Source organism: Geotrypetes seraphini, chromosome 3, assembly GCF_902459505.1.
Source record: "Geotrypetes seraphini chromosome 3, aGeoSer1.1, whole genome shotgun sequence".
In the NCBI taxonomy this organism is placed as follows: Eukaryota; Metazoa; Chordata; class Amphibia; order Gymnophiona; family Dermophiidae; genus Geotrypetes; species Geotrypetes seraphini.
This window is the reverse complement of record NC_047086.1, coordinates 51,190,479-51,215,103: the sequence shown is the minus strand read 5'-3', so window position 1 is coordinate 51,215,103 and position 24,625 is coordinate 51,190,479. Positions and strand designations below refer to the sequence as shown.

At 42.3% G+C, this 24,625-nt stretch overlaps 1 protein-coding gene across 4 annotated transcripts in view; it reads left to right on the top strand.

Moving 5' to 3' along the window:
• KCNQ5 (potassium voltage-gated channel subfamily Q member 5) overlaps positions 1 to 24,625 on the top strand; it is a 919,416-nt gene that overhangs the window by 751,090 nt on the left and 143,701 nt on the right. For all 4 annotated transcript variants that reach the window (XM_033936063.1, XM_033936064.1, XM_033936062.1 and 1 more), the window contains exons 5-7: positions 4,659 to 4,784; positions 8,923 to 9,033; positions 18,761 to 18,856. In XM_033936063.1, the coding sequence (XP_033791954.1) occupies positions 4,659 to 4,784; positions 8,923 to 9,033; positions 18,761 to 18,856 (333 nt within the window). The remainder of the gene's footprint in view (positions 1 to 4,658; positions 4,785 to 8,922; positions 9,034 to 18,760; positions 18,857 to 24,625) is intronic.

Here is a 24,625-nt window from a genome sequence, read left to right as displayed (position 1 = left end):
TTTGATATAATCATCTATTCAAGGATTTCTAGGCGAAAGACAAAAATGAAATTATACAGGGATAAAAATACATAAAGAGAACATCAGACTAACCAGACATACTGAAACATGAGGGTAGACGGGGAGGAACTACAATCGTTGGGGAAAAGAAAAACATTCAAGGGCAGAACAGTTAGGGAGGGTTAGCAGAGAGAGGCTAGATTCTTTCGCTAGGAATAACGACATTAAGGGCTCCTTTTACTAAGGTGCGCTAGCGTTTTTAGCGCACGCAGGAAATTACCACCCGCTACACCGCACGCTACGCTTCTAGAACTAACGCCAGCTCAGTGCTGGCGTTAAGGTCTAGTGCGCGCAGCAATGTAGCGCACGCTATTCCGCGCATTAAAGCCCTAACGCAGCTTAGTAAAAGGAGCCCTAAGTAGCTTCGAGATTATATCGAAAATGCATCTTTAAATAGATGACTTTTCAGTTTCCCTTTAAAACGGTCAAGTATTTATTTATTTATTTTAAAAAAAATTAACAACCGCCTGTATATAATTTTTCTTCTCTTAGTTCTGAGAGAAGAGCATTCCACAGCTGGAGAGCTGTGACAGAAAAGTTCGCCAAGCGTCTTGTCCCAATTATTTTTAATGAAGGTACAGATAATTGTTGACCAATAGATCGTAGCACGTACAAATTATTCAGAGGCAATGCATAGCTTAAAAGTTCAAATTTAAAATTTTGGAGGGAAAAAAATTAATTGTTCCAATATTAATGGCCTCTTTTACCAAGCCGCGCTAGCGGCTGCGCTGCGCTGCGCTAATGGCTCCGAAGCCCATAGAGATTTAAAGGGCTTCAGGGCTGTTGCCGCGCGGCTTTGTAAAAGAGGCCGTAAGCATCAGAATGTTCAGAGAACTCAGCTTTGCACTAAGGCTTACCTTCAGCAGGGCACAGCCATCTACTATAAAGCACCGACACATTTCATACCTACAGGCACATTCTATGATTTATTTTTGAAAATGGCAGGACAAGCTTCCTCGTTGCCACTGATGGAACAGTCCAGTTATAGCTTCACAGCTTATAGCAAATCTCTACCAGAATTTGATGCTGGAGGGTGTATCAGTCAATTCCGCTGTTTTATTGAAGGACACACGTGCTTGATAATGTATTGGAGCATGTGGTTTGTTTGAGCTTTTACAAGCAGGTTTGTTGGGTTTTTTTTACTCTGCGGAAGGGTTGAATCCCTAATTAGTGCAGTTAGATACATGTTTTCAACTATGAAGTGAACTAATTGCTCCTTTTCATAATGCTGAAGAAAAAATGCAAACTTTTGTTTCACATCATGAGGCATGGCTAAGTGGTCTATGTAATATTCCTCCTGGAATATTGTAATTCAAACATAGCCTATTAAATTTTCTTTTTTGTCTAAGAAAAACTAAAAAATAGAGAAAAAACAAACAAACTATACCTCTTGAGACTTCCCTGTCCTGCCCCACTTAGCTGCATCTCCTTGTTATCCTTTCTGTATCCTGGGGCACAGAAGGGTCTCAGTGCAACGACTGGAGGGTGGAGGCTTACTTCTTGCTGGCTCGCTTTGACTTTAAAATGGGACCAACTGGCAGATCTGTACAAAGGCTCAACCACATTCAGTAACGTGTGGCCGGGCCGGTTCCTGAGTAGGTAGGAAGCCGGGCTCGGACCACAAGCAAGAATTTTGAAACGCCTTTTATGTGGTTGTGTGAAGGAAAATCCCGGATACTGGATTTCGGGAAAATAGTATCAGGTTTATTAGTGTCCCAAAGTAAAAAGAAAACATTCACATTGGTTTGTTAGAGTCCTTTGGGTGCATCCTGCACGCTACTATGTCACAGTCCAGGTGAGTCTTATGGGTTTTTACTGAGGAGCTGGATTGCCCCTCCTTATCAAAAGAAAGATAATATAAACTCAAAATGTTACATCAGTTCAGTGCCTTCATCGGCTCATATCCCCACTGGGATTTACTGGTCTCTCTGGACCCCAACAACTTCTGGCTTTATAGCTGCGCACAGCTTGTGTCAACCTTTTCACCTCTCAGCTCTCTTTATCTTCAGACAAGCTTTTCTCACCTAATTAGGCAGAGCTGCCCCAGCTCTGCCAGCAATTGTGCTTTGGCTTCAGTGTGAAAAAAAAACAATGGAGAACTTTCTTCATGAAATTAGCTGAGGACTTTCACATACTGCATACTCCCAGGTCCATGTCCTCCACACTTACATTATCTCTCGGGACACTGCACGTTTCCCATTCACCCTCATGGGAACTCTGACTTAGCATTTCCTCATTCCTCCCAGGCTGTGCATCCCATCCCCCTTCCTGCAGGTCTGCCAAAACGCCTGCAGCATTTCCCTGGGGATAATTTCAGCCTTTCCCTCTGGGGTTTAATCTGCAAGTCACTATACCTCCCGTGGGTTGTGCTGCCTCCCCTTGTGGACTGGGTTCCTCCAAAACTTCCCTGCTGGGGCTTAGGCCAGGTGTGAAAACTGGAATCTCTGTGGATCGTTTGGGCTTCTGTAATCAGAGCCAGCTGTGTCCTCCCCCTTCCACTCTAACTGACTTTGCCTTTGAGGCTTCCCAGCCTGCAAACTCTGTGGGCTGACTCCATCCCTTTCCAAATTGGTGTCAAGTTTCTCCCTGCCTTGGGGAAAGGAGTGATAGGGGAAATTAGTGGTTTTCAGAGCCCTCCCTATCTGGCTCTTGAGCTGTGCTGGGACCTGCCTTTTCTTGCATTCTCTGGGCTGAGCCAGCTGTTCTGGCTCCAGGTCGGGTTTTACAGAACCCTGTGCTGCATGTTGGGGAGTTTTAGCAGTAGTTTTCACTGTGACAGGAGCTTCCCTGTCACAAACGTTATGTTCAGCGGAAAATTCCCTCCAATATTGAGGGCTCCTTTTACGAAGCCGCGTGAGCGGCTTTATTGCACGCAACTTTTTAGCGCCCGCTAACCCCCGCGCTGGCCGAAAAACTACCGCCTGCTCAAGAGGAGGCGGTAGCAGCTAGCTCGGCCGGCAAATTAGCGCGCGCTGTTACACGCATTAAACCGCTAACGCAGCTTTGTAAAAGCAGCCCTTAAACTTTATCGCAATATTTAAAATTATGCCTGGATATTCAGCACGAGACCATACCTGAATAGCAGTGCAGAATATCCGGAACTAAGGCGGTCACTATTTTGTAGCCTAACCTCTCTTAGGGGTCCTTTTATTAAGGTGCACTAAACGATTTAGCGCGCACTAAAGGCTAAGACGTCCATTATATTCTTATGGGCATCTTGGCGTTTAGCACACGCCAATCTTTAGCACATGCTAAATCGGTTAGCACACCTTAATAAAATGACCACTAAGGGCTACTTTTATCAAGGCGCTCTACAGGGGTTAGCGCGTCAGACATTTCATCACGCGCTAACCCCCGCGCCCGCCTAAAATCCTAACGCCTCGTCAATAGAGGCGTTAGGTACTAGCGTGGCAGGCAGTTTAACGCGTGGTATTCTGCGCATTAAACCGCTACCGCGCCTTTGTAAAAGGACCCCTAAGTTATTGATGGTGCCCAGATAAATCCCTGCTCCACTCCAGACCACGCTGCTTATATCCCACACAGTGTTTTTTTTACAAATCAGTGATTTCCAGTGGCATTATGTGAATGATACTTCTGAAAATCCAGTTCTTGCTCCAGTGGGAGGGGGCACTTATAAGAGCCTTCCCTACCTTGATAAGATTCTTTGAATATAGGAGCAAGAGTTGTTATTACTTTTTCATAGTAATTATTAAATTATAGTATTCAGAGAAGGCAGATAACAATTTAAGGTGGTATACACCTGTTGTATCTCACTAAGGTTTTTTTTCCATATGCTTTTTGTTCTTTTTACATTACATTAGGGACTTCTATTCCGCCTATACCTTGCAGTTCAAGGCGGATTACAAAAGAGCTAACTGGACATTTCCAGTGAAGTTACAACAGTTTGTTTGTTTATTTTTGGTTACAAGGGAGGAGAGGTAGCTGGATTAATTCCGGAAGAACTTGCAAATTGGATATTAAATTGACTGTACGTTACTGTGTGATATAACAAATAGATTACAGTTAGAATACAAATAAGATTACGTTACATTTCAGGGATCTGAATACTTGGTTGGTGTTTTGGGGAGGAAGAGATTATTTAAGTGGAGGTTTTGGGGGAGAATTTATCTAGGAGGAGGGGGAAGGGTTGGGTTAAGATATCTGGATAAATTTTTTGAAAAGTAGGGTTTTGATTTCTTTTCGAAAAGTTTTGAAGTCGCCCGTTGCCGTCAACAGATTGGAGATGGAGTGGTTAAGTTTTGCTGCTTGCGTCGCCAGAAGGTTATCAAACATCTTTATGCGCTGAGTGCCCTTGAGTGGAGGGAAGGCAAAAGGGTTTGGAGTTCTTCTTTGTCTTGAGGTGAGGATCTGGTCAGAGAAGAACTCCAAACCCTTTTGCCTTCCCTCCACTCAAGGGCACTCAGCGCAAAAAGATGTTTGATAACCTTCTGGCGACGCAAGCAGCTAAACTTAACCTTTTTCATGGTAATTATTCATTTGTAATATTCTGATAAGAGACAGATGACATTTGAATTTAAGGTGGTTTTCAGCTACTGTGTCTCACTAGGTTTCTTGTAATCAATCTTTTCGTTATACAGGAACTCATCACTGCTTGGTACATAGGGTTTTTAGTTCTCATCTTTTCATCTTTCCTGGTCTATCTGGTGGAGAAAGAAGCCAATACTCAGTTTTCCACTTATGCCGATGCTCTATGGTGGGGCACAGTAAGTAAAGCAGATCATATGAAAATGTTGATTGCATAAAAACAGAGCTAAAGTGAAATGGCTGGAAATATTTTTTCCAAAAGTGTACATATTCATTTGAAAACATGGATGTGAAGGATGATTGTAGTGTGGATACAGATGAAATAAAACACTTGCTGCTGAAAGAGAAAAGTAGGGGAACTCAGAAATAGGGTCATTGAACGAGAAGCCCCATAACTCTGTTCTGCCAAAAAAGAAGCATATTCTAGTGATCAAACTAATAATTAGAAAATACAATACAGTGCAATAAGGGGACGGATTCTGTAATGGGCACCTAAAATGGGCACGAATATAAGAAAATAAGAATAGCCTTACAAGATCAGACCAATGGTCCATCTAGCTCAGTATCCCATCTTCACGGAGGCCAATCCAGGTCACAAGCACCTGGATAAAACCCAAATAGTAGCAACATTCCATGCCACCGATCCAGGGCAAGTCTGTCTCAATGGCAGCTTATGGACTTTTCCTCCAGGAACTTGTCCAAACCTTTTTTTTTTTTGTAAAACCAGTTACATTAACCGCTCTTACCACATCCTCTGGCAACGCCTATCACATGCAAATCACTTTTAGGCACTCATTACAGAATTGCGCTTAGAGGCGCCTAACTTAAAACGTAGGTGCCTGTAATGTAGGCGCCTAAGTCTTTTAGAGAATTGCACCTAGCAGCACTAAAGTCATTCTCCACCCCTAAACATGCCTAGTTTACTGTTAGGTGTCATTAGATACCATGCCATAGGCGCCTATCTTTTGTAGAATCGTGCCTAAAAACTTAAGCACCTATCAAGTATCTCACGGGCCGCATCGAAGCGGAAGAAGATATCTTCTTTTTCAAGGGACCCACGGCAACAAGAGGGCATCCGTGGAAAATCAGGGGCGGGAACACCAGGAAATTATTTTTCACTGAAAGGGTGGTTGATCGCTGGAATAGTCTTCCACTTCAGGTGATTGAGGCCAGCAGCGTGCCTGATTTTAAGGCCAAATGGGATTGACACGTGGGTTCTATTCACTAGGCAAAGGTAGGGGAGGGTCATTAGGGTGGGCAGACTAGATGGGCCGTGGCCCTTATCTGCCGTCTATTTCTATGTTTCTATGTTTATCACCCAATTAATTTTTTTTTTCCCGATTATGAGCTTGTTAAAGCTCATAATTAAAGCCAATTTACTAATCATGATAGGTGCATAACTTTAGGCACCTGTTTATTTAGGTCAGTAGGCGCCTAACCTAGTCACAGGCATTTAAGCCAAGAAAACCCTGGCATTAAGTAGGGCACACCTAAAATTAGGACACCTAGCGACACCTAATTTTTAGGCACCATGTATAGAATTAGGCCGCACTGCCTCATATTTAGAAGGCATTATTTATTTCATCTGCTTTCTGTCCCGTTTTCTCCAAAGAGCTCAGAACGGGTTACAAGTTAAACAAACATAATATACAGTTAGGTTACGATTTGCATTAGATTTGCCATAATTACAGTACAAGTTTACAATAAGAACATAAGAATAGCCTTACTGGGTTAGGCCAACGGTCCATCAAGCCCAGTAACCCGTTCTCATGGTGGCCAATCCAGGTCACTAGTACCTGGCCAAAACCCAAAGAGTAGCAACATTCTATGCTGCCAATCCAGGGCAAGCAGTGGCTTCCCCCATGTCTTTGTCAATAACAGACTATGGACTTTTCCTCCAGGAAATTGTCCAAACCTTTCTTAAAACCAGCTGCACTATCCGCTCTTACCACATCCTCTGGCAACATGTTCCAGAGCTTAACTATTTTCTGAGTGGAAAAAAATTCCCTCCTAGTGGTTTTAAAAGTATTTCCCTGTAACTTCATCGAGTGTCTCCTAGTCTTTAACATTTTTGACTGAGCGAAAAATCGATCCACTTGTACCCGTTCTACTCCACTCAGGATTTTGTAGACTTCAATCCTATCTCCCCTCAGCTGTCTCTTTTCCAAGATGAAGAGCTCTAACCATTTTAGTCTTTCCTCATACGAGAGGAGTTCCATCAACCTTTATCATCTTTATCCTAACTTGACACATACTAGGGGTCTAACACTAATATACAGGTTACAATTTGCCATAGTTATCCAATGCAAGTTTTATCTAATTTGATACACTTAGACAGTGTACAGGTTAAATTTTCCAAAGTTACAGTGCTAGATTTTTCTTTTTTCAGTTCAAAATTTTTTATTGAAATTTTTGCATCATAAAAACATAGATTCTGTACAAAAGATACAAAGCATAATATATAACAGGTTACAACCAGAAAAACATATTTATCTCTCCATAATGCTTCTGAGGTCATACAAGGCAAGAACATAGGTAAACATAAAAGTGAAGTAACCCTAAAAAGGAGGAGAATGAAGAGGATGAGGAATAGTGATGCAAGTTTTTATCTTAACCTGACACATACTGCGATCTTTGTAATTTATCGATCATGGGCAGGGACAGTTGCGTAGTAAGGGGGGAGGCAGTTTTCCCGGGCGCCATCTTAGTGGGGGCACCAGCACCCATCCTCCTGCTCCACGCTTCTGCTCCTTCCCCACCTTCCCCCACCTTGTGCGTGTGCTACTTCCATTCCCCTGTACCTCTTTAACGTTTGCGGCGCAAGCAGCCACCCCAATCTTCTGCTCGCGCCAGTGTCGGCTCTTCCTCTGACATCACTTCCTGGATCCGCACCTTGGGAAGTGACAGAGGAAGAGCCGACACTGGCGCGAGCAGCCGGTTGGGGTTGCTGCTTGCGTGAGAGCATAAAAGGGGTACGGGGGCAGGGAAGGAGCAGATGGGGGAGGTCAGGGGAGGAGCGCCTCTTACCCTCACTAGGCCGCTGGGCAGGGGAGTTAGGTGAAGAGGTGTGTTTTTATTGCTTTCCTAAAGTTGAGGATATTAACTTCAAGAGATCTTGGGTTTGGGGTTTAGTAGTACATTTAATAGAGTGTGGAGCCCATTGGCTGTATTTGTTACATCGTAATAATTGTCATGTATTTATTTATTTATTTATTTATGTTGGATTTCCTTACACATCCAGGGGGGGGAGAATTTATTTTGATTATTAAAATTACTTAATTATAATTTTGTAAACACATAATTGTCTTCTTGTATTAATAATTGATAGGGGGGAGAAATGATTGTTTTATGTATAAATTGTGTATTTAATAGTGCATTTTATGAAATATTTATGTTCAAGTAATTGTATTGCACTGTCAAAGTTAAAAAATCAATAAAGATTTATTTAAAAAAAAAAAAAAAAGAGAGAGAGATCTGATCTGCCGGGGGGAGGGAGGGCAGCTGATTCCTGTGGTTCGGTAGGAAGTGGAGTAGGAATGTCGTTTGGAGGTTTGCTCTTCCATGACGCAGGGAGTCTTTTGAGGCGTATATCACTTTGGGAGGGACCTGTTCAGCACGTACGGAAGAAGCTTAGCCGTCACGTAACCCGGTGCCATGTCGTGCAAGCTCCCGTTTTAACACAGCATTAGTCACATAAGACTTGCCATTGGTCACAAATGCAAATACACTAGCTGGTTAACGCTTTCATGACCATTCGCCACCCATGACATATCTCTCCCAAAAATATTTTTCAAAAATTACTAATGTGTAAGATAACACATGCTACAAGGCAAAATACCATAAAACACTTTAATATAGTTTGCATTGCATACATTTTAGTGAAAGGGCCCCAGAATCAGATAATCAGATCAAATTGAACCATGTTCATTTTCCACACTATTATTTTCAACTGTACAGATAAAGTGGTGCACATATACATTTGTGAGCATATAATTGGTAGATGATATCCTTCTCGATTGACCAAACAGTATACGAGTGAGTAGCTTTGGAGAGCTATTCCCCACTTTCCAGATCACTGGGATTGTTACTTGCATTAACTTCATGAGATGAGCGTCTCACTCAAAAGTTGGTATATTTAATTAGCCCAGTAAAGAGGTAAAGTTGATTTTGAGTCTTCTGTTCCTTAAATCATGAATGGTCCTATAAGCCAATAATTAGAGAACAAATCAGTCAGTGCAGCTTGTGACTTGTCAGATTTTTTTTCAGTAATGCCTGAAACTGTTTGCCTCATACTTCCATGTCTTTGTCTATTTATAGATTACATTAACAACGATTGGCTATGGCGACAAAACACCTCATACGTGGCTCGGAAGGCTGCTCTCTGCAGGGTTTGCTCTGCTTGGAATTTCTTTCTTTGCTTTACCTGCTGTGAGTACCTTTCTGAAAACGAAAGCTAATAGAATCAGTCTTATATAGCACAGTTCTCTGAATGCAGAGAGCTCCATAATTCATGTTTAAATTTCTGACGCTGTTCTCATTGAAGCTGAAAAAAAAAAAAATCTGATCATTCCGTTGGATGACCTGGATCATCTCTGGGCAGTTTTTTTTTATGTTGTTAACATGAATGGTTTTGGGATGATTTGCAGTCCCTGCTACAGCTTGTTTTCTTCTTTTTTTTCCCATTATTTTTTATTTTCAAATTTTACATAAAGTGTACAAAATATTAAAATACAATTGATAAATACATAGTATCACTTTTATATCTAATACATTATTTATCTAAGTTTGATTTTCCTCCTCACCCTCCCCCCACCCTTTTATTACTTTAATATAATATTTTTAATTTTCAAATTTTACATAAAGTGTACAAAAATTTTTTTTTTAAATTACAATTGATAAATACACAATATCATTTTTGTATCTTATACATCATATTCTAAATATATTTTTATCCCCTCTCCCTCCCCCCACCCTTTTATTATTTTTCATTCATACATATTGTATAACATATTATAACATATTATGTAGATATTATTTTCATTAACCCCCCTCTATGTGCGTCATAAAAAAGATACTTAAAAGAAGAAAAGAAGAAGAGAAATCTTAATATTTATTCATTGCAGTATTTTGTCAATGGCCCCCATATTTTTATGAATTTAGTGTATGTCCCTCTTTGTATTGCTATTGTTCTTTCCATTTTAAATATATGACATTGTATTCCACCAAAATGTATAATTTAGGTTATTATAATTCTTCTTGTTTTCAAAACTGTAAAATTACTTGCTGGAGAACTGATACGTCAGACTGGACTGTTTACTTCATCTCCAGGAAATTTAGGGCTCCTTTTATCAAGCTGCGCTAGTGGTTTAACGCACGTAATAACGCGCGTTAAACCGCCGGCCACGCAAGCCGCTACCGCCTCCCTTCAGCAGGGGGTAGTTTGTTGGCCAGCACGGGGGTGTGATGAAACATCGTGCGTGTTAACCCCGCTAGCGTGGCTTGATAAAAGGAGCCCTTTGGGTCATGGTATTATTATATTTCACTGAAATATTAACTTTCTTGTTTCGCAGCTGTCATTCTCTCTTTGCCAATGTTACACGTTTTCTCTTCTTTGTATCAAATGGATTTTTTTTTTTGGGGGGGGGGGGATAAGAGGGGAAATAAAGGTAGGATTTTAAAATGCAAAGGAGTAAAAGGACAACCTAATAGATCAGTGGGCTAAGAGTGAGGGAAGCTAAATTTTGAATGTAGCTTCTCCTATTGATGCTCCATCTGACCTTGGGAGCTATTTTGCCTTAAGCACTAACTTCGGGTAGGATTAAATGGCCATTTTTTTCACTGGAGGAGAGTAAATAGTGAAGTGCAGTAGGGATCTGTACTGTGACTGGTGCTATTTAACATATTTTTAAATGATCTGGAAATTGGAACAACGAGTGAGGTGATTAAATTTACAGATCACCCAAAACCCATGAGGACCGTGAGAAATTCCAGGAAGACCTCAGGAAATTGGAAGACTGGGCATCCAAAAGGCAGATGAAATTTAATGTGGACAAATGCAGTGGTGCACATCAGGAAGAATAATCCAAATCACATAAGAATAGCCTTACTGGGTCATGGTAGCCCATTCTCACAATGACTAATCCAGGTCACTAGTACCTTGCCAAAACCCAAAGAGTAGCAACATTCCATGCTACCGAATTGTCTAAATGAGGTCTCACCAGAGTCTTATACACAGGCATCTACTACTTCTAATCTTTTCTATAGACATACACAGCTCTGTACATCAAAACACAGAAGAGATAGTATCTGCTCAAAAGAGCTTACAATCTAGTCAAAATGGACAAACTGGGAAAGAAAATGCATCAAGACATTGCGCTCAGGTGGGAGAAATAGAGAGGGAATGATAAGACAGATATTGGTGCTTAGAAAGTGGGTTGGATTTTGGAACTGAAATCATCTTCAAAGAAGTGGATTTTAGCCTAGATTTAAATACTGCCAGAGATGGAGCTTGATGTACTTACTCAGGCAGTCTGTTCCAGGCATACAGTGCAGCAAGGCAGAAGGGACGGAGTCTGGAGTTGACAGTAGAGGAGAAGAGTATGGATAAAAAAGGCTTACCCGATGAATGGAGTTCCTGGGAAGGAGTATAGGGAGAGATAAGAAAGGAGAGATACTGAGGATCTGCAGAGTGAATACACTTGTAAGTCAATAAGAGGAGTTTGAACTGTATGTTAAAATGAATAGGGAGCCAATGAAGTGACCTGAATAGAAGACTAATGTGAGTACTGTATAGCAAAACTGGCAGAATATAAGTCATGCAGCAGAATTTTGAAAATATTGAGGTAGATGGTTTAGTGGGAGAGCTATGAGAAGCAAGTTGCAGTAATCTAAACATGAGGTATAAGAGTGTGGACAAGGGTTTTGTTAGTGTGCTCAGAATGGAAGAGATGAATTTTGGTGATGTACATGCACCAAGTGATGTGTATAACTGATAGTGTTCTGTGTTATGCATGCCACTTGGACACAGAGCTTTCCCATGCTCCACCCAGGTACATGCTCCCCTCCGCACAATTACACACTATAGCACTTAGGGATTATTTTATACAACAGTGTCTAGTGCATATGTGCACATAACTGCCAATTAATTGGTGCCTATAATCAGTGGCGTATTTAGGGTATGTGATACCTGAGGTCAATCATTTTTTAACACACACCCCAGGAGTTGCACCCAGTGCGGACTGCTTTCCTCCCCCCCTTGGTACGCCACTGGCTGAGGAAGGGGATTTTGGTCTCCAAATTTTAGTTAAAAAATGTATTAAAATTAATCCAATAAAAAGATTACTTTATTTCCATTTTCTGTTTATAAATGTTTATCAATACAGCTACAATACTATTTTATTCTAAAGCAACAAAACAAAAATCTTTTTTTTATCTTTTGTCATCTCTGGTTTCTGCTTTCCTCATCTTCTCCATTCCATCCAGTGTCTGTCCTCTCCCCTTCAATAAGGCATCTTCTGTCCATGTCCGTCCATGTCCCTTCCTTAAACTGTCTACCCTGTGTCCCTTCTCTCCTTTGTACATGATACATTTTAGCTTCATCCCTTCTCTGTTTTTCACTCTCTGTCTCCTTCCCTTCCCTCCCCCATGCTCTGGTATCTCCACTCTTTCCTTTCTCTCCCTCCCTCCTTTCTCCCTGGTTTAGCATCTCTGTCCCCTTTCCTTCCCTCCCCCCCATGCCCTATCATCTGTTCCTCCCCTTCCATGGTCTGGCATCTCATTTCCTTCCTTCCTTTCCCTCTCTCCCATCCTTTCCCATGGTCTGGCATCTCTCTTTTATCTCCTCTCCCCTAGTCTTCCTTCTCCCTCCCTCAGTCTCCTCAATCAAGTGCTGCATTTCTCTTTCTCCCTCCCCTCCCTCCTTCTCTTTGTCACCTCGTCAACAGTGCAACATTCAGAACTCACTGCTCTTGCCGGCGTTGGGCCTTCCTCTCTGCCAGATCATGCCTACTTCCTGTTTACGCAATCAGGACCCGGCAAAGAGGAAGGCCTGACGCTGGCAGAGCAACGAATTCTGAATGCTGCCACTGCCAGAAGAAGTTCCCAGAGTCTGACCGTGACGCCGGCCCTCGCTCAGAGCACCCTCTTATGGGCTGCACCCGGTACAGACTGCCCCCCAAACCCCCCTTGGTATGCCACTGCCTATGATGCATGTAAATGGCACGTTTGTCTAGGCACCAAATTATAGAATTACCTCCCTAATAGCCAGACTGCGGAGCATATGAGCAAACTGACAGAGAGAACCAAGGCTATTGAATAAACACCATTGGTTTTATTCCTAACTTAAATAAGCTGGGATGCAGGTTAAAAAGAAAAGAAAATCTGGGGAAGTATGGATGAAGGGATTATGGCACCTTTAATCCAATAAAGATCAGTTTCAAATGACCAGAAACCCAGAGGACCAGGGGAAAATGAAAGAAAGATACAGGGCACTTCAAAAAGCCATTCCCATGGTTAAAACATTGTTTTTCCTGAAGAAAAGGACTATTGAAATTAAAAATCACTCATTCTGAATGAAGGTAAAAGTCTACACATCATTCCACATTCTGTATCTTTTTATCCAGATGTTGCATGTATAAATTTGCATTTAGTGAAGGTGTTCCTGGAGGCAGGGTTTTGGTGGGAACTGACACAAAATTCTGATTCTGTATAGGATGCCTGGTATCAGCTGCCGCCTAAGCGGCTTTTGAGAATCGAACACAGGCGTCCAATATAGAATTACACCTAACCCCGTCTAACCACCCCATTTCGCTAACCGGCATCCATGTCACAGATGCCATGTAGAGAATCGAGTTGCCACTGAGCTGATTGCGACAAGGGAATCTCACTGCCGGGGTCAGCTGAGCAGCAGCGGCAGGGAACTCACGAACCCTTCCCACACACTGTCCACGGCAGAAGGGATGCCCACTCCTTCCTGCTGCAAACCGTGAAATAATCCCCGGCAGGAGGGATTTCCAATTCCTCCTGCCATCACACCCCTCCCCACAACATCCCAGGCAAGAGGGATGCCCACTCCCTCTTGTTGGCATCCCTGGGGGGGAACATAAAAACATAAGAATAGCTTTACTGGGTCAGACCAATGGTCCATCAAGCCCAGTAGCCCATTCTCACGGTGGCCAATCCAGGTCCCTAGTACCTGGCCAAAACCCAAGGAGTAGCAACATTCTATGCTACCGATCCAGGGAAAGCAGTGGCTTCCTCCATATCTTTCTCAATAACAGACTATGGAATTTTCCTCCAGGAAATTGTCTTAACCTTTCTTAAAACCAGCTACACTATCCACCCTTATCACAACCTCTGACAATGCGTTCTAGAACCCATGATCCCCCTGAACCCCCCACCCCCCAAAAATCCTGATCCCCCACCCCCCAAAACCCACCCATTTGCCCCTTTAAAATCAAGGCCGATCAAAGGGAAGCCCATTTCTTCAGAATGGTGGGCCTCCCTCTTCCCGGTGCATCCTGGGATGTACCAAGGAGGAGCCTAAGGCCCGATTGACAAGGCACATAAGATCCCTCCCATGGGAGTGGCTTTAGGTATCTGGCCAATTGGAGTCTTAAGCCACTCCCAGTGCATTCCAGGAAGCACTGGGAAGGGGAAGGCCTGCCATTCTGAAGAGGCGGGCCTGCCAGTTAGAGGGAATAGGCATCCCTCTGGCTAGCCTTGCTTTTAAAGGTACAGAAGGGTCCAGGAGTGCTTTGAGGGGTAGGAGCTTGGATTTCAGGGGTAATGGATTCGGGGAGGGTGCTGGCAGGAGAGAGTGGGCATCCCTCCTGCCAGGGATTGTTTCACAGTTTATGGCAGGAGGGAGTGAGCATCCCTCCTGCCACAGACAGTGGGGGGGGGGGTTCAGGGGGGACGGCAGGAGGGTTCCCTGCCATGGCCACTCAGCTGATCGTGGTAGGGAAATTTCCTTGTCACGATCAGTTTAGCAGCTGCATCTAATTGAAATGTAGGCCAGTATTTCAATGGCCTACATTTCAAGCACGTATCACAGCCCTAGGGAAATGCCTGTGGCTGCTTAAGCTTGCTTAAGGCACTTCCGGCCAAAACCACACCCACACCCAGCCTCAGACGAACTTAAGTGTCCCTACACATCTCCTTTAACTATGACAGACACCTACAGTGTAGGCGGACAGTCTCAAGGTTGGGTTGTTTGTTTGTTTGGTTTTTTTTGGGGGGGGGGGTTAATGTGCATCCCGATTGGCTGGTTAGACAGCAGTAGGATGCCTACCGCCACCTACAATCATGACACCATTTATAGAATATGGCCCAAAATGCATACTTTTTTTTCCAAAAGGAGGTGCAAGTATCTATGGGTATATTTTTCCTTTCAGCAGTTTTGAAAGGGAAAGTTTTTAACTGGCTTAAGGGTCAATTCATCACCTAAAGCTAGATCCAAAATCAATAACTGAGACAAGTACTATAAACCAGATTTACTGATATCAGTTTTGGGTAGGATAGTGAACTTCAAACACCCATAACCAACTGGTGCTTTTACTGGGGTATTAATACCATTACTAGTTCACTTCAAACCCACTGCTGGCTGTTGTAAAATAATACTAAATTGTTTCTATTCAGGCTGCAATGTAGCTTGAATACTTAGCTTTCACCCGATGGGAGCTCAGCCGTTTCGCTATTCTGTGCTTGGTCAGGGGTTAAAGACTTCTATAGTCTGTTATATCCATTTAACAGCCTTTTTCCCCCAAACCTTAAAAGATATCTTGCAGCCTGCGCTATAAATGCTCACACCTAAATATGGCAGTTACGTGCATAAATGACATTATTCTATAAAATTAGCATATGCAAATGATAGGCACACCTCTGCCCCGCCTCCAGCCCTCCCATGTGGATACTCTCATGCAATTGCACACAATAAAAATTATTCACTAATATTATAGAATAGTGATTAAGGGCAATTACATATGTAACTGCAAGTTAGCACCAATTATACCCAATTAGAGCCAATTACTTTCTAATTAATGTCATCGCAAGCATATCTACTAATATTCTATAACCCACTTGTGCAAAATAGCACAAGATTATAGAATCTGGGGAATATAGTCCCTAGATAAAAAGTATCCTCAGACTTTGCAGCTATGCTAGAAGTATGAACATAAAAATAGCCTTACTGGATCAGACCAATGGTCCTTCTAGCCCAGTACCCCATCTTCATGGAGGCCAATCCCAGTCACAAGTACTTGGCAAAAACCTAAATTGTAGCACCATTCCAAGCCACCCATCCAGGGTAAACAGTGGCTTCTCCAATGTCTGTCTCAACCTCAGTTTATGGACTTTTCCTCCAGGAACTTGTCCAAACTTTTTTTTAAATCAGCTACATTAACAACTCTTACCACATCCTCTGGCAACGCATTCTAGAGCTTAACTATTCTCTGAATAAAAAAATATTTTCTCCTATTGGTTTTATAAGTATTTTTATTTATTTATTTATTCAATTTTCTATACCGTTCTCCCAGGGGAGCTCAGAACGGTTTACATGAATTTATTCAGATACTTGAGCATTTTTCCCGGCAGGATCACAAATTACAGGTATTACTCTGTAACTTCATCGAGTGTCCCCTAGTCTCTGTAAATCTTGATGAAGTAAAAAAAATCGATCCACTTGTATCCATTTCTACACCACTCAAGATTTTGTAGACTTCGATCATTTCTTCCCTCAGCTGTCTCTTTTCCAAGCTGAAGAGCCCTAACCTCGTTAATCTTTCCGTATATGGAGAGAGGGGGAGCCAGAAGGCCTTGAGCACACGCAGATGCTCGAGACACAGTCCAGGCAAGAGGCACGATCTTCGGGCACCGGCATGTCCTGTGGGTTGGTGCTGCGTGCCAGTGCCAGATCGGGGTAAGGGCTTGTGTTTGGGCGGGCGGGGGATGCCAGTTCACCAAAGGAGGGGCGTTCGCGAGCGGGGGGAAAGGGCAATGCTGGTTTACGGGAGGGCGTTCACGGGCAGGGGGAAAGATGCTGGTTCTCAGGGGAGTTCACCAATCGAGTCAACGCTCAGTTTGCGAGGCACGATTTGCTTGAGTGTTTTGCTCGTCTTGCAAAACACTCGCAAACCACGTTACTTGCAAACCGAGGTTTGACTGTAATTCCTAGCATCTTGTTTGCTTTCTTGGCCACCAACGCACATTGGGCGGAAGGTTTCAGCGTATTGTCCACGATGTCACCCAAATCTTTTTCTTGAGCGCTGACCCCCCCAAGGTGGACCCAAGCATTTGGTAACTATGATTTGGATTATTCTTCCCAATGTGCATCACTTTGCATTTATCCACATTAAATTTCGTCTACCGTTTGGACGGCCAGTCTTCCAATTTCCTAAGGTCTTCCTGCAGTTTTTCACAGTCCGCATGCGCTTTAACAACTTTGAACAGTTTAGTGTCATCTGCAAATTTATTCACCTCACTCAGAGTTCCAATTTCCATTTATAGATAAGTTAAATAGCACCAGTCCTGGTACAGATCCCTGCGGTTCATCACATGACAATATACCATAAAAGAAGGGCCTGTCAGAGTGGCTCAGGTGGGTAGGGCTCTCTATTTCCATGCGCAAGATCCCAGCTCAGTTCCCAAGTCATCCAGGGCTTGGGATGCTACAAAATCAGTGTTCATAGCCTCAAAGTGAGGAGAGGAGTTGAGAATCACCCAATACCTTATCCAAAAAGTATAGTCATAATTGGCCGGTCCCAAAAGGAGCCCCAGTATATGGCCCCAGCCCATGATGGGACCCTCGACCACAAGAGGACATCCGCTCAAACTCAGGGGAGGGAAGTTTCGTGGAGACGCCAGGAAGTACTTCTTCACGGAGAGATTGATTGAGCATTGGAACAAGCTTCCAGTGCAGGTGGTCGAGGCACGCAGCATCCCAGACTTCAAGAACAAATGGGATACCTATGTGGGATCCCTACGAGGTCATGCCAAGGGATAGGGTCACTAGGACTTGAATGAGCGGGTCAGTAGAGTGACAGTATAATTACAATTATACTTTAGGGGGTCAGTAGACTTAAGAGGGTGGGTAAATAGTGTGGGCAGACTTGATGGGCTATAGCCCTTATCTGCCGTCATCTTTCTATGTTTCTATGTTTCTATAATGATTCAGCTAAAGTGTGGTCCAGCAGAAGGATATAAATGTGGGAGGGAGGGAAGGGAAAAGGAACTTGAATGCCACCTTTTTGTCGCTTTGGCATTTCAAAGCTGACAGTCAAAGCGGTGGACCCTGGAGGATTAAGGCCCAAATTCTGTAACCAGCGCCTACATTTAGGCACCTATTTCGGAGGCGCCCAACTAGATAGGCGCCTATCTAAATCGAGTAACAAGCTCAATTAAGCTTTTTAATCAGCAATAATTGAAAGTTAGGCGCCTATCAAGAAAGCGTGATTCTGTAACAGGGCGCCTCTAAAAATTTTGACGGCCTTCAAAAAAGTAGGCGCTGTGCATGTTAGGCGTGGGTGTGGCTACATCATAGGCGCCTTGTTGTAGAATCGCTGCTCTTAAGCGTGCTTAAGCGCTCAGCCGGGCGCCTAACTTTTAGTTGTGCCTAGAGCTGGCTATTTCTTGGGCGCCTCCAAAATAGGTTCCGCTCAACGTGATTCATTAAAAGGCACCCAATCTTACTTGAATCACGCTGAACAGTACCTAATTAGGCGCCTAACTTTTGGGCGCTTCTTATAGAATTTGCCCGTAAGTGACTTGCCCGGGGTCACAAGGTGCAGCGTCGGGATTTGACCTCACAACCTCTGGGTGCTGCAGAGGCAGCAGCTCAACCAGTGGAATCCCCAGTCGGTGAAAATGAAAGCGCCTGGTGTCAGATCTCGGGCTGATTTTGGAAAAAGCAGGAAAAATTAGGAGGCGAGAACTCCGTAATTCATTTTACTAACTAGTTGGAATGGTGACAGATTCATGACAACATCTTACAAAAGAGGCATTTATGGAATTTTGTTACATGAACAGTTCAGAAATGTTGCTTGCTGGGAAATCCTTCAGGCTTTTTACATCGTTTACACGATGATTTTGTAGAGCACTGCTTATTTCTGTGTTTGCTGTATTGTTTCTAAAAGAAAACACTTGTATTCTTGTACTCTAGGGCATTCTTGGCTCAGGGTTTGCATTAAAAGTACAAGAACAACATCGACAGAAACATTTTGAGAAAAGAAGAAATCCAGCTGCGTGTTTAATTCAGGTACGTATGGAGGTGAGATTGCACTAAAGATGATGTTGGTCACTGTTTACATGGAGGTGTCAGGTCAAAAGCGCGCCGGGACAAAGGCGCGCCCAGACAATTGAGTGCAGTGCGGAGGCGCGTGCCACTCAAAATTACTGTTTTTAGGGCTCCGACGGGGGGTTTTGTTGGGGAACCCCCCACTTTACTTAATAGACATTGCGCCGCGTTGTGGGGGTGTATTACTATTTAAAAGGGGTTTTCAAAAAAAAAGAACCCTTCAGTCACTTTTCCTCACTGGGAAGAATACCAGGAGTTTGAAATAGTATACAAATTAAGTTTTATTACCTAAATATAGTATTTTTAGCCATAATCATTAATTAAGTACAGAGTTTGAATCAATACGTTACCGGTTATTGCATCATCACTCCGTCGGGGGACCGCGATCAGGAGGCTTATTCAATATGTCATCACACAGCTCGTCAGCAGTGGAAAAGTCCCTACCTTTTTTCAGGGAAAGCACCATTTATATTGTACTTTTTACCCATCCCCTCATTGTGGATTGGATAATCAGATGCGTGCTACTTGCATGCTGAACTGATGTTTACCAATCAGTATGTGTTAGAAACACCTAGCCTGGCTCGTGAGCTGAGTACCCATCCCCTCATTGTGGATTGGATAATCAGATGCGTGCTACTTGCATGCTGAACTGATGTTTACCAATCAGTATGTGTTAGAAACACCTAGCCTGGCTCGTGAGCTGAGTACCCATCCCCTCATTGTGGATTGGATAATCAGATGCGTGCTACTTGCATGCTGAACTGATGTTCACCAATCAGTATGTGTTTACGACTTGTTTTCATAGTACTTGTGTTTTCCCTGTAACAACTGCCACGTATCCAAGGCAATCTCACTCAATATTAATATTCCTCACATTCCATTCGTTTCTCATTTGTATCACAGGGGGCGTTGTGGGGGGTGTGGGGGGTTGTAACCCCCCACATTTTACTGAAAACTTAACTTTTTCCCTGTTTTTAAGGAAAAAGTTAAGTTTACAGTAAAATGTGGAGGGTTACAACCCCCCAAACCCCCTATAACGCCGGCGCGATGTCTATTAATTAAAGTGGGGGGGTTCTCCAACAAAACCCCCCGTCGGAGCCCCTAAAAACTGTAATTTTCTTCAGTGCATGCCTCCATCTTGCGCTCAGTTGTCGGCGCGCGCCTTTGTCTTTCGCGCCGTTGTCTATGAACCTTACATGGAGCATGTTGTACAACATTTCCTAATGAATATCATCCACCCTCCATCAAAATATTTTGCAATAATTACAGAAGTAATAATCAAGGTAAGTTCTTCATAAAAGCATCATTTCCTAAGGTATTAATATGGCTGATGAAGTAATTTACATGCAGAAATGGCCTGTTTAAATTTACATATATCTTTTATGGGAGTAATTGTATGACGATTTTGTTGCAGGTAATACAGTTATACACACAGAAAAGGCAAACAAGATCAGGCTTACCTATTCACAGGCCAGGTGTTCTCTAGGGCGAGTAGTTTTAAAAGAACAGAGGTGGAGTTGCAATATAATGCATATTTTACTTGAAAGCAATTTTTTTAATTGATGACATCCATTATTCCAGAATCAATATAGAGATAATCTTCAAGATCTCAAGCCAACATATTGTGACCTCCCACCAAGAACAAATCAACAAACAGTAATAAAAAGTTGTTTATGTTTTATTTCCCACAACCAGCTCCACAGCTCTCACCCTCCCTCCCTCCCTCCCCCCCCAAAAAAAAAAAATACAGCATGAGTCATACCTCCCAACATCCTAGGAATCTCATCTGCCCTAGTAGGTCTTGGTTCTTATGATCCCCCAGAGGGTAACACCCATCTTCAATTCCTCCCTTCCAAAACACCCAAACTATATCAATGTGATCAAAAAACTTTTCATCAGTTCTACTATTACAATATATTCAAAATTAAACTACGGCCTCTCAGGTTTAAGGAAGTCAAATAAGCATCTCAAGTAAGTAAAAATTGTTTCCTTCATTTAGGGTAGCTTTCCGCTACACCTGCTTTTAAGTAATCAGTGAATGAACTTGGATAATACCTTGGGACATTGCTGCTTTCATCTGTGAATTAATTCTGCTGTCTATCCTTTGAAGCTAAGTACTATGATTCTGAATTATATATGCAGCTTTCTATCATTTCTTAATTGCAAAGAACCGTACCTTAATTTTGAACATGTACGAGAAGAGACTGTGAAGAACAAGCTGCATTTTTCATTACCAATGCATTAAAAAGTGATATGAGATGAAATGTAAATAAAATACGGAGCCATAATTAGATGTTGTGTTAGGTGCCATCGACTCATGTTCGAGTCCTAGCGACTTGATGAATTACAGATCTAAAAAGAAATCAGTTTTGTGCTAGACCAGTAAGGTCCCGACTGGATTGTGACCCTCCAGGAGGGACTTTGACACCCCCTGCTGTAGACTTTGCAGATACTTGTATCTTTAGACAAAGAAAAGGTCAGTGCTTTCAGTAGTGGCCCTGAAAAAAGCTCTGTTTAAGTTTTACACTAGGAAATAGAAACTTAGGAGCATAGAAAAATGAAGACAGATAAAAGATCACGCGGCATATCCAGTCTGCCCATACACGCCATCAACTTTCCCTTATTCTCCCTTAGAGATCCTGTGTACTTGTCCCAAGTTTTCTTGAATTCAGATTCACTTTTTGTCTCAACCACCTTCTCCAGGAGGCTGTTCAATAAATTCACCACCCTGTCCATGAAGAAGTATTTCCTCAGGTTACTTCTGAGACTGTCCCCTTTCACCTTCATGCTATGCCTCCTTGTTCCAGAGCTTCCTTTCAATTGAAAGAGACTCGCCTCCAGTCCATTTATGCCGCAGAAGTATTTAAATATATTGAGATTTTTTTAGTCTGTCCCAAAGCATGTGGCTTTGACTATCAAAATCTAAGGGACCCTTTTACTAAAACTTAGCACACACTAACAGAATTAGTGTGTGCTAAAAAGATCATATTATACTTAAGGGCTTCTTAGCATTTAGCATACACAAAGGTGCTCATTTTCAAAGTGGATGGTTGTTTTAAAATGCCTAAACTAAACATCCAAATCCTAATACTTTGGATGTTTCACACTGCAGTTACCAGATAGCAAGGGGACGTGTTTTGGATGGGACTAGGGAGAGCCCAAAAGTAGGGCATCCAAAAGAGATTTTCAAATGGGACGAAAGTCCATGTCTAAAATGAAGGACATTTTTATCTAGACCTGTTTCAGTCACATCCAAGTTATATAATATTGCTCTTAGGAATGGCAAGTCAAATGCAAGGCATTAATAAGGAAGGCAAAGAAAGACCTTGAAAATAAGACTGTGCTGGAAGCAAAAACACATGGTAAAAACTTTTTTAGATATATATATTAAAAACAAGAAGCCAGGAAGAGAATCTGTGGGACCGCTAGACAACTGAGGGAAAAAAGGGGCTCTCAGGGAAGACAAGGCCATAGCGGAAAGATTAAATGAATTCTTTGCCTCGTTCTTCAAAGAGAAAGATGTGGAGGAGTTACCGGTACCTGAAGTGGTATTCAATTCTGATGAATCAGAGAAACTCAAACAAATCTCAGTAACACTGGAAGATGTAATGGGTCAGTTTAACAAATTGAACAGTAACAAATCACCTGGACTGGAAGATATGCATCCCTGAGTGCTGATAGAAATAAAAAATGAATTTTTAAAGCTATTGTTAATAATTTGTCATTTTTCTCTACAATCCAACATTGTACTGGAAGACTAGAGGGTGACCAACCTGATAATGATTTTTAAAAAGGATTCCAGAGGTGATCTGGGAAATTATAGACCTGTGAGTCTGATGTTGGTGCCGGGCAAAATAGTAGATACTATTATAAAGAACAAAATGACAGAACATATACGTAAGCATGGATTAATGAGAGAAAGCCAACAAGGGAAATCTTGCCTCACCAATCTACTACATTTCTTTGAAGGGGTGAATTAAAATGTGGATAAAGGTGAGCCTGTTGATATTGTGTATTTGGATTTTCAAAAGGCATTTGACAAAGTACTTCATGAAAAATCTTTTAGGAAATTAGAGAGACATGGGATAGGAGGTAGTATTCAATTATGGATTAAACACTGGTTGAAAGACAGAAAGCAGAGAGTAGGTTTAAATGGTCAATATTCTCAATAGAGATGGGTAAACTTGTAGTAGGGTTTCCCAGGGGTCTGTGCTGGGACTGCTGCTTTTTAACATTTATCAATGATCTAGAGATGGGAATAACTAGTGAGATAATTAAATTTGCTGATGACACAAAGTTGTTCAAAGTTGTTAAATCACAAGAGGATTGTGAAAAATTGCCGGAGGATCTTATGAGACTGGGCATCAAAATAATAATAATAATAACTTTATTTCTAGATGTCATCTTTGAGGATACGTTGAAACCCTCGTCTCAATGTGGGGCGGAGGCTAAGAAAGCAAATAGAATGTTTGGAATTATCAGGAAAGGAATGGAAAACAAAGCTGAAAATGCTATAATGCCCTTGTATTACTCTATGGTATGGCCACACCTTGAATACTGTATGCAATTCTGGTCGCCATATCTAAAAAATAAAAAATGTAGTGGAATTAGAAAAGGTACAAAGAAGGGCGACGAAAATTGCAAAAAGGATGGGATGACTTCCCTATGAGGAAAGGCTAAAGTGGCTATGGCTCTTCAGCTTGGAAAAGAAACGGCTTAGGGGTGATATGATAGAGGTCTATAAAATACTGAGTGGAGTGGAAAGGGTAGATATGAATCGCTTGTTTACACTTTCCAAAAATACTAGGATTAGGGGGCATGTGATGAAGCTACAGTAGTAGATTTAAAACAAACCGGAGAAAATATTTCTTCACACAGCGTGTAATCAAATTCTGGAATTCGTTGCCAGTGAATGTGGTGAAATCAGTTATCATAGGAGGATTTTAAAAAGGTTTGGATAATTTCCTAAAAGACAAGTCCATTATTGAGATGACTTGGGGAAATCCACATTAGGACCCCTGACGAAGGTTAGTCCGAAACACGGACCGTGTTGGGTCCCTCACCTGGTAAAAGGTTTTTAACCTAAATTTACTTGTCATAATAAAGCCTGCCTGCATCGTGTACAAGGTCTGCAGTTTTTTGCTTTGTTTGTTGGGGAAATCCACTGCTTATTCCTAGGATAAGCTGCATAAAATCTGTTTTACTACTTGGAATCCAGCTAGGTACTTGGGACCTGAGTTGGCCTTTGTTGGAAGCAGAATACTGGGTTTGATGGATCTTTGGTCTGTCCAGCATGGCAGTTCTTATTGTCTTATGTTCTTAACTGAGCAGTTGACCCTCCTTAATCCCTCCTTAGTCCTTTCTTGCTTTTTATTAGCATTCAGTGTGGTAAATGACCCCCTGATTCAAGCGCAGTACGCCAAAACACGGCTCGTGTCAGGTCAGTCCAATAAAGACTGGTCCTGATTTTTTTAAGGCTCTTAGGGCTGGATACTATAAACGTCACCTAGCAGCACCTACATTGCAAGTGTCACTCTGCGCAGTTGTCAATCAGCCACTAGGTATCCTTTATAGCAGTGATTCCCAACCCTGTCCTGGAGGACCACCAGGCCAATCGGGTTTTCAGGCTAGCCCTAATGAATATGCATGAGAGAGATTTGCATATAATGGAAGTGAGAGGCATGCAAATCTGCTCCATGCATATTCATTAGGGCTAGCATGAAAACCCGA